The sequence below is a fragment of the Rissa tridactyla genome, chromosome 4 (assembly GCF_028500815.1).
Source record: "Rissa tridactyla isolate bRisTri1 chromosome 4, bRisTri1.patW.cur.20221130, whole genome shotgun sequence".
Classification (NCBI taxonomy): domain Eukaryota; kingdom Metazoa; phylum Chordata; class Aves; order Charadriiformes; family Laridae; genus Rissa; species Rissa tridactyla.
Window position 1 is genome coordinate 69,870,744 of NC_071469.1, and position 10,273 is coordinate 69,881,016.

General features: G+C 43.6%; 1 protein-coding gene across 1 annotated transcript; it reads left to right on the plus strand.

The window, feature by feature from the left end:
* The first annotated feature begins 325 nt into the window (after positions 1 to 325).
* On the plus strand, positions 326 to 9,777 carry TMX1 (thioredoxin related transmembrane protein 1). Its single transcript, XM_054200218.1, has 8 exons — positions 326 to 499; positions 616 to 731; positions 1,523 to 1,568; positions 2,080 to 2,208; positions 3,863 to 3,908; positions 3,996 to 4,097; positions 5,805 to 5,874; positions 6,623 to 9,777. Exons 1-8 carry the CDS (start codon positions 357 to 359, stop codon positions 6,799 to 6,801), a joined length of 831 nt encoding a protein of 276 aa, XP_054056193.1. The 5' UTR covers positions 326 to 356; the 3' UTR covers positions 6,802 to 9,777.
* The last annotated feature ends 496 nt before the right edge of the window (positions 9,778 to 10,273 follow it).

Genomic DNA, 10,273 nt, shown 5'->3' on the forward strand with positions numbered 1-10,273 from the left:
ATGTCCCCGGGTGATGGTGGCAGTGGGGTTTGCCACAGAAAGAGGCCAGCGAAGCTGCCCTTCCCTCCCCACACCGCCTGTGATTAACATGGCGGGGCGTCCGCGCTGTGTGAGGCAGCGGTGGGGGAACCGGCGCCCCCGATTGGCCGAGCCCGGTGTCCACGAGCCGCATAACTCGACGTCCTATAGGTTGCCGCGCACCCTGAGCCCGCCCCCAGGCCGTCTCTGCCCCTCCCAAGCAAGCGGCCGCCGCGCGCCCACCCCCCCAGTGCGCATGCGCAGCCCGTGCCGGTGCCCCTCCCCTTCTCGCTCGCCGTCGCGGGAAGGCGGAAGCGCGCGCGGCGCGGTGGGGCAAGATGGCGGCCGCCGGGCGGCTGCGGGTCCTGCTGTGGTTGGCGCTGGCGGCCGGCGCGGCCGCGCTGGGGAAGCGGAGCTCGGTGAAGGTGCTGTCGGACGGCATGTGGCGGGAGCTGCTGCAGGGCGAGTGGATGGTGGAGTTGTGAGTCGGGAGGGGGCTGCCGGGGAGGTGGTGGGGGGGTTTCCTCTCAGCGGCCCGCTCTGTGGCCGCGGGGCGCCGAGCCGTGCCCGTTCGTGACAGAGTTGTGCTGCCCACAGCTATGCCCCGTGGTGTCCCGCCTGCCAGAACCTGCAGCCCGAGTGGGAGAAGTTTGCCGAGTGGGGCGAGGACCTGGAAGTGAACATTGCCAAAGTGGATGTCACGGAGCAGCCGGGTGAGAGGCCGGCGGGGCCGGCGGCGGGCTCTGAGCGCCCTCCCCGGGCCCCTGGGCGCTCGGGGGAGGGGTCCAGTGCTTTTCGAAAATACACAGAATTAGTAGGAATAATAAAGATCTTTTCCTGATTTCTACCGAAGGCAGATTGCTGTATGTAGACTGAATACCCTAATCTTCCTTAATAGATAAAGGGAACAAGAGGATTTCTCTAGAGAGTGATTTGGAGGATTTCAAGCAGATTTTTGGCCATACTATCTAAGCATTATACAGAGCAAAAAATGTGGTTTTAGCTTTCCCTGTAGCAATACCTGTCTCTGTTGGCAAAAGGGAGTGCAGGCAGTCCGGTCTCCCTCAGCTGAAGCTCACTTCTCTTTATTGCCCTCATGCCTGTGTGGAGTTTGTACAAGTCCTTCTCCATATTGATACTTTTCTACAGAGTCACATAAGAACTTTTGAAACTTGCCGTGCTTGGGTTATTTTCTGCTAGTGCTGGAGGTTGTGGATCATGTGGCAAAAGGAGAGCATCTCTCTCTGAACAGCTACAGTCAAAATAGTCCAGTAGAGCAGTTATTCCTGGACATCTCCATTTCCCCACGCGGAAACATTCTTGCTCTTTGTCCAGGGTGACCTTTAGACGGTGTGCAGTACTTTCATATGCATAAGTTTGTGTTTGATCGCAATTAGAAAATTGATATCTGGGAGCTGCTGTTTGTATTTCGGTGTATAATAACATTTCATGCCTTTTCTTACATGAGTGCTCTACTATTCTGAAAATAATTGTCTTCTTACAGGATTAAGTGGACGATTTATCATAACAGCTCTTCCTACCATCTATCAGTAAGTATGCAATGCAGTTGGATTTCTTTTGGAGGAGAGAGGACATTTTTTTTTTCCTTTTTTGGGGCAAATGAATGAGATTTACTGTGCTCTTTAAGAATGTTAATTACTTTACACAGGGCAACCACTGCCTTACCCGCTGTGAATTTACAGTAATGCCTGTTGATTTGGTTTTTTTTTCCCTTCGGGCCTTATTTATTTTATCTTTTCATGGGTGTTTCTATTTTGCAATCTCTTCTTTGTAGGTTGATCTTAATGCCATTGTGTGGCAAGTCATTAGAAAGATCATTATCTTTTTATGGAATGGCAACCTAAAGCTAGACAAGATTCCAGAAATACTTGTAGCCCAGATTCTCGGAAAACATTTTAGACCAATATCATGTAATGCAAAGTACAACTTAAAAAAAAATAAAAATAGGCAAAGTGATGGGAGGGAAAGATGTTGAGTGGAAGCAAATGCTGCACTCTTGGACTGTCTAAAATGAAGGCCTTCTTTTTGTTTGTTTTACAGCTGTAAAGATGGAGAGTTCAGGAGATACCAGGGTGCAAGAACTAAAAGTGATTTCATAAATTTCATCAGCGACCAGGAATGGAAATCTATTGAACCGGTTTCATCATGGTTTGGTCCTTCTTCTTTCCTGTAAGTTTTGGTATGATTTTTATAATAATTTGTTGTCAAACATGGACACTTTAAGGACGTGCTGGGACAGGTCCTTAGGTGTGCCACACCTGGTGCTGCCTCCTTGGTAACAGCTCATGCAACAGCTCTGTGCTGGTAAGAAGTATGTGAATGTGATGGGTGGGTGTTCATTCCTTCTTCATCAGGTGTGGGAGGATTATGTGCACCAGAATAGCAAAGGTGTCCTGAGCAGAGTTTACTTTAAGGCTTCAAATAGTTATAGGTGGGTGTATTGTGTTACTAAACTCTTGTAGGTAACTTACTGACACTTGAAGTTCTTCTTTTGATAGTGCAGCAGAAAGATGTTTTGCCCAGCTACGTTCTAGGAAATGAGCAGTAAAAACTGGAAAATAAGGTAGCAACGTAGTTGTGAGATATGGGCTGGCCATTTAAGAAGGCACATCTGGAGCAAAGTTAAAAGCAGTGTGGAAGGGTGAAGGTTCCTTTGTTGAAGGAAAAGTGAAGTGAGGAGACTCTGTAGTCTGAGAAGAAATATGCCCTTTGCAATACTTTCTAGTTTTGTGGCTTTGAAGTACTTTTAGTTGATGCTGCCTGTGCTGCGTGGTGGTTTTAGAGTAGTTGAGTAACTGAGTGATAAAGCATGTTGGGGACACCGTTGTTTGAAGCAAATGAGCCCAATTGTTCGGTTCGTGGTTTTCTGTTAGAGCATTGCTGGCTGAAACAAACACCTCTGTGCTAACTGCTCTATGTTGTAACAGTGTTCAGTGTATGAAGTGGACTGAAATGTTACATTTTTTGTGGCTCTTCTAGGACGCTCAGCATTGTTACTTTGTCTACTCACAATGCCCTTTGAATCTTCAAACTGTGTGGTTGATCTCCTACAAAGTATTAGCTCACACCAAGGAATATGTGAAACGGTACTAATTTTAGGATCGGGAAGTTTTCTATTAGAAGTGTACAGTACCGGCTCCATTTTTTGTGCATACTGAAGCAGTGTGCAGGCTTCTTCTATAGCTCACTCAGTAGCAACTTATATTGGCTTAATGTTTCAAATTCTCCTTTCCTTTACAGGTAGTGAATACTTAATGCTGAAGTTTCACAATAACAGGGAAATGTTAGAATTGGCAGGATGATATACATGGCAGATAGCCTGGTCTTTTTCACTAGTATGTAATTATGGCTAAACTTAAGTGTCCGAAGATCTTTCAGTTCTTATATAATCTGATTATTTTAATAGGCTAATTTTTTGTTTTAATAAAATGTCCAGATGCTTAATTCTTAATATCTTGAATAGAGTTCCATCTGCCTTCTTGTAAACTGTTGGTCCAAACATAACTTAGAACATAAACAAAACAGAAATTCATATGTCAGCAGATCCAAGTCAAGGAAGTCTGTAAGTTCGTAGTTGTCTGTATGTGGAACATCATGCAAACTGGTGTTGGTACCGAAGGTGGCTTCATGGGGAAACAAGTGTTTATTGAAATAGAAGACAAAACAGTAGATAAAAATCAGTAGTTAAAAGGGAAACTAGACGTGAGCAGAAAGTTGTTAAACGTGGGACTCGATAATGACCGGTCAGGCAAATCAGAAGATACAGGTATGTGACTGGCTTAAAGATGTTTTCAGTTACTTTTTTTTTTCTGCTTTGTTTCAGGATGAGCAGTATGTCAGCTTTGTTTCAGTTGTCAATGTGGATTAGGGTATGTACTTAGATCTCTACTTTATTTTATCTTAACAGACATGCCATTCAACTGTTCTTGAAATGATTCTCTTGTCTTTTATTCCAGCACTGCCATGGTTATTTAACAGAAAATGTCGGAATACCTGTCTGGGGCTCATATGCTGTTTTTGCATTGGCAACTCTATTCTCGGGTCTGATACTGGGACTTGTAAGTGAAGCACTAATGCCTTCTTTGCCTCAGTCACTAAAGACTGAGTAAGACCAGATGTTCTGTTGGTACCCAGCCCGCTGAGCTGGAAGACACAGGGAGCAGAATGAAGCCCCCATAATCCAAGGGGAAATAGTTAGTGACCTGCTACAGTCCTTAGACACACACAAGTCTCTGGGGCCAGATGGGATCCAGCTAAGGCTACTGCGGGAGCTGGTGGAAGTGCTCACCAAGCAACTTGCCATCATTTATCAGCAGTCCTGGCTAACTGGGGAGGTCCCAGTTGTCTGGAGACTAGCAAATGTGACACCTATCCACAAGAAGGGCCGGAAGGAGAATCCGGGGAACTACAGGCCTGTCAGTCTGACCTCAGTGTGGGGGAAGGTTATGGTGCAATCATCTTGAGTGCCATCATGCGGCACATAGAGGACAACCAGGTGATCGGGCCTAGTCAGTGTGGCTTTATGAAAGACATGTCCTTCTTGACTAACCTGATCTTCTGTGACAAGATTAGTGGACAAGGGAAAGGTTGTAGATTTTGTCTGCCTGGACTTTGCTAAAGCATTTGACACCATTTTCCATGGCATTCTCCTGGAGAAACTGGCCGCCCATGGCTTGGGACAGGAGTACTCTTTGCTGGATGAAAAACTGGCTGGGTGGCCGGGCCCAGAGAGTGGTTGTGAATGGAGTTAAATCCAGCTGGTGGGCGGTCACAAGTGGTGTTCCCCAGGGCTCGGTATTGGGGCCAGTTCTGTTTAATATCTTTATCAATGATCTGGACAAGGGGATTGAGTGCCCGCTCAGTAAGCCTGCAGACAACACCAAGTTGAGTGGGAGTGTCGACCAGCTTGAGGGTAGGGTGACTCTGCAGAGGGATCTGGACAGGCTGGATCGATGGGCCGAGGCCAATGGTGTGAGGTTCAACAAGGCCAAGTGCCTGGTCCTGCACTTGGGTCACACCAACCCCATGAACGTTACAGACTTGGGGCAGAGTGGCTGGAGAGCTGCCTGGCAGAAAAGGACCGCAGGGTGTTGGGAACAGCTGGCCGAATATGAGCCAGCAGCGTGCCCAGGTGGCCAAGCAAACCGACAGCATCCTGGCCTGTATCAGCAACGGTGTGGCCGGCAGGACTGGGGCAGTGATCGTCCCCCTGAACTCGGCACTGGTGAGGCCCCACCTTGAATACACTGTCCAGTTTTGGGCCCCTCACTACAAGAAAGACATGGAGATTCTGGAGCGTGTCCAGTCAAGGGCAATGAAGCTGGTGAGGGGTCTGGAGCACACGTCTTGTGAGGAGCGGCTGAGGGGGCTGGTGTTGTTCAGCGTGGAGAAAAGGAGGCTGAGGGGAGACCTTATCACTCTACAGCTACCTGAAAGGAGGTTTAGAGAGGTGGGGGGTGGTCTCTTCTCCCAAGTAACAAGTGATAGGACAAGAGGAAATGGCCCCAGTTTGTGCCAGGGCAGATTTAGATTGGATATTAGGAAAAATTTCTGCATTGAAAAGCATTATTGAGCACTGAAACAAGCTGCCTGGGGAAGTAGTTGAGTCACCATCCCTGGAGGTATTTAAAAGGCATGGTGTTTAGGGACGTGGTTTAGTGGTGGACTTGGTAGTGTTAGGTTTACAGTTGGATTTGATGTTCTTAAGGGTCTTTTCTAACGTGCAGGATGTTTGGAGGTATAAACTTGTCCGTCTTTGGTTTCAGATAATGGTGTTCTTAGCAGACTGTATCTGTCCATCCAAAAGGCACAGACCGCCACAGTACCCTTATTCAAGTAAGTCTGCTGTATACTTCTAATTCAGTGAAGCTGTTTGGTAAATCTTACTTAATAAATATTGGTATGTAACTTATGTCTGCAGGACATGACATTCAGTGTAGAAGTTTGTTTGTGATTGATGCTGTGCTTTACCTGCAGCTGTGTGCCCTTGGGGTTTATAGTGGGTTTGTAGTTTGTATTTACTAAAGCTGAACTATTTTTAAAAAGCCTTTTTAGGAGATGAAAAATGTTTTTACAGCATTTCCATACCTGCAAGATATGAAATTCCATATGCGCAGGGAGATAAAAGTTTTGAGTGGACCTTAGTGTTGCTAAATTGGGGGTTTACAGAAGTTTTAGGGGCAAAGTGAGGATTAGAAGTGAATTCGCGTTTCTGTGGATAGTAAGGGATTCAATTTGGGTTTAGTCTCTGGAATTTTTCAAGGTAATCTTAAAAAGTCATGGAAGAACATTTGAATGCTGGTTCATGGTTTGTAGGAACCAGACCCTTTTTTTCAAAGGTGGAGGAAGTTTTATATTAACTTGTCTCGGTAGTTTGTAATCTGTTAACACTTAACCTGTGGGTCAGTTCATGGTAGCAACAATTCTACCTAAGATAGCAGCTTCAGTGACTGACATGGAAAGTGCTACCTGGATTAAATTAATTTAAAATTCTGTGCTAGCCGATGATGTAAAAAAAAAAAAAAAAGTATTTCACATGGTAATGGTATTTATTTGTGTATGCATGTTTTCCTTTCTCCTTAAGGAAAGCTAGCTCCAGAGTCAGCTCAGCTGCTGAAAAAGCTGGATGAAGAGCAAGAAGCAGATGAGGAAGACGTCTCAGATGATGAAACGGAGGGTAAAGAGGTGTCCAATGGAAACTCGTCACCGAACGCTGTGAGGCAGCGCCCAGTGAATCCTGCTGCTGCAGTGGATAAATCTTAGCTTTATTTGCATGCAGGATTAGTGTTTAAGTCACCAGCTCAAAAGGAGATAAGTGTCAAATCCTTCAGCTTCAAGAGAAGAATGACTCCTGTCATGGTAATATTGATGCATTTCATGAATTCAGAAAAAAATAAAAGAAAGCATCTTTGGCATCGGGTATTCAAAACTAAAACATGCTGTTGCAAATGGCTGGAACTTCTCCTGTCTGTGTGCAGAGAAGTGCCAAGAAATAATTTACGTGGCTTCTTGAACGACTTGTTCTGTAGGGATTTTTTTTTTTTTTTTAACAGAGTGTAAACCGGTGTACTTGTTGCGTTAGGGAACATTAGCAAGGAAAATGCACTAACCTGTTTGCTGTTAAAGCATTCAGAAAGGTTCCTCAGTATAAATCTATCTAGTTGTGCTCTGAAGAAATGCTGAGGGGGAAAAAGTTCCTTCACTTATGGGACATATTCCAGGCTTTTTATGTGACAAAAACTGTGTTCTGCTGTGACAATGAGTGCTACAAACCCCCCCAGTCTTTCTTCCGAAGAGATTAAGGTTGCTGTCTTCATTTAGAGGAACAGAAATTGCCCTCTGAACAAAAGCTAGAGAGCTTATCTTTGCTGGCCTCCCAGGTGGAAGTTACCACAAGCGCTCTGTGTAGCGTGGGTTCTCTGGCTGACCAGAAACCTATTTACATCGATTTCTTTTAGAAAAGGCTGTAGAAAGCTATATGAGCTTCTTGGTGAAGTAATTCTCTAGAAAAAAATTACAAGTAGGACTGTGAAGTCTTGTTTGTCTCAATGACTCCGATTCAGATGGGAATAGTTTACACGCAGGGTTCTCTGCTGAGTGCAAATCCCTTCATCCTGCTGGATGGCAGTAGAACTCTGCTTATTTTTAATACATCATCAGTAATTTCTGTTTAATCAAATTTTACTGCAAATCTAATCAGGCTGTACCTGGTCTGAAGTTGAAATAACTGCTTCTTAATTTCTTTTACAGAAAGTCATCTTTTCTGTTTTCACAAAACCATCCTGAAACAATTTACCCTAGTTCTTTCTTTAAAAAACCTGTAGTCTACTGTTTTCTGTACGGTATTTGTTTTCACTCTGTAGAAATAAAAAGAATGCGCATGCACATCGGGCCAGTGTTATCTTGCATCGCTTGTGAAGAATTTTCCATATTCTTTCAGTTAATTTCCAAAGTATTTGCAAGGGAAGGGTTAGCCTAATGCTGAGCACGCTTAGGTTTTTGGACAAGCCTGTTCTTGCTGGATTTTTTGTTTTATTTTTTGTTCTTAGGTTTGTTTTTTTTTTTTTAATTTTTCATTGGAGTGGGTTTGCAGGACTGGCAGTTGATAAATCTGTGTCAGTAGTACACTTGGTTGTGAGTAATTAAGATTGTAAACATAGAAACGCTCTTGACATATTCGCTGTTGCCTGGTGCTCTGAAGCCAGACTCTATTGGTGATTATTAAGAAGGCAGAGCATCAGACAAGGAGCTCGTAATGAACTCTGTGGGATATGAAAGAAATCTTGGGAGAAACAAAATTCAGAGCTCTTGCAGGTGAATCGGCTTCTAAAGCTGTTGAGAATAGTCCAGGTTTTTTGTCAGTCTTGAACTCTTCTTCCTAAGTAGATCGTTATTCATCCTCCATGTTATGAATGGAATGAAGTGATTCAGCTATCCAAATATCTGAGTTCTTTGATGAGTAAGAATGAATTATTATGTAAGATGTCCTGGAACTTCCTACTTTGACATTTTCTTTCTTTTTCTTTTTTTTTTTTTTTTTTTTTAGTTTTTCTGAACACTGGTGCTCTGAAATGACTTCCAGCTTGAGTGCTAGGTTACGTGTTTAGGAAGATAATAACTAATGCTTGAAAGGGTCCATTTGGTTAAAATTGGAGTGTTCCTGTCATTTTTAAATATCAAACATTTCCTGGTGTTCGAATGAAGACCGCTGTGTGCTGTAAATGCCCTTAAGGTGTTGGTCTTGTGGGTTTGCCTTAAATTCTCTAGAAGTTTAGATCTCAGCCTTTGTCACTAGTCAAATAAAGCAATAAATCTGTGATATACTAAGGAGAACTAGTAGCGCTAGTCTTTGGTAAATGGTGCATTTTGTTAGTTTGGAGAGGGCTTGAGAAGACAGTGGACACACAAATGCTGGATGCTGTTAGGGAAAAATGTTGGATTGTTTTAAAAGCTGAACCATATGGGCTAACTCCACTTGGAATATATTTAAATGTAGCTGTACTGAATGCAGGGTTTTCTAATTTTTCAGTTACTTTAAAACTGTTTGTGCAATAGAGAAAGTATATACTGATAACTTTTGGCTAACTTTTCATTTTAAAAGAACAAACAACCTTTTTTTTTTTTTTTTTTTTTTTCCTTCTTGCTGTACTTTTAGACTCCTGGTTTAACAAGAACTTCTAGCACTGATTTACCTTGCCTTTGCCTTCTGTGCTCCTACCTTTTCTTGCTGCCTCCCTGCCTTAGGCGAGTAACCAAATTCCCAAACTGCCTCCTGGCCCTCGGTGTTCCCAGTTGCTGGAATCCAGGCTCTGCGTGGCAGACCTGTCCTTGTCATTGGTGTCACTTCTGCCCGTTCTGTTCTGATTATCCATAGCCAGCCTGTGTTTACCGATCTCTGTAAATCTCGCTGTTCATATTTTTAATGATGTTATGGTTTTGTCCTGTGAATATTTAAGTTTCTTGATATATATATATATTTTTTTTTAAACCTATATTCCAAAGATGTTTACTGAAGCTGAGCGAAGGTTGCAATGTAACAAATGTGCGTAAGAGCCTGTCCTTTGTGTGTATTGATGATGCTTGAATATCAGTTTTGTAAAAATCAGACTGCCCTTTCCATATCATCGCCTTGACCAAGCATGTCCCATTTCATCCCAGAAGGAATTAATTAATTGTAACAATACTTTTTTTTTAACGTTTCAGAGAGTCTTCAAGTAAAAAATAACCACCAGCTTTGGATTCCTGTGTTTGTGTCTTTTTTTCTAAGACAGCATCTTGCAGTTCAGCAGTGAAGCAAAGCTGCGGCTATTTCAATGTTGCAAAAGGAATGTAGGCGGAGTTGACAAATTACATTTAAAATTCATTTCTTTAACTATTTTCTGTATTTGCGTAAAATGCATGCAAATCGTATTTCAGCCGCAGATGGACTCCTCCCCTCTTTCACCTACACACTGCGTAGCAAATCTTAACAGCTGAAGGGGTCAACGTTGATGAATTTATCTTGGAGTGGGAAGCTTAATTCAGAATTGTGTGAGCTCTGAAATGAAAGAGGCTTCTTGAGGAGGAAACAAATCCAGAGAAGGTATTGCTCAAAGCACGACTGAGTAACAGCCGGCCCAGTGCAAAACTGGCCGTCAGAGAGCCTGTCTTGCCCCTTCCCTTGCTCTTTCCACCATCTCTTAGCAGTGAGCATTGAGAATGCGGTTGCTCTGAATGTGCCGGGTTTTTTGGGAAA

Coding starts and splice junctions, on each gene's coding strand:
- TMX1 (XM_054200218.1), top strand. CDS start 357: ATGGCGGCCGCCGGGCGGCTGCGGGTCCTGCTGTGGTTGGCGCTGGCG. Junction 1,569..2,079: donor GCTCTTCCTACCATCTATCA/GTAAGTATGCAA, acceptor TTTGTTTTACAG/CTGTAAAGATGGAGAGTTCA. Junction 4,098..5,804: donor CGGGTCTGATACTGGGACTT/GTAAGTGAAGCA, acceptor CTTTGGTTTCAG/ATAATGGTGTTCTTAGCAGA.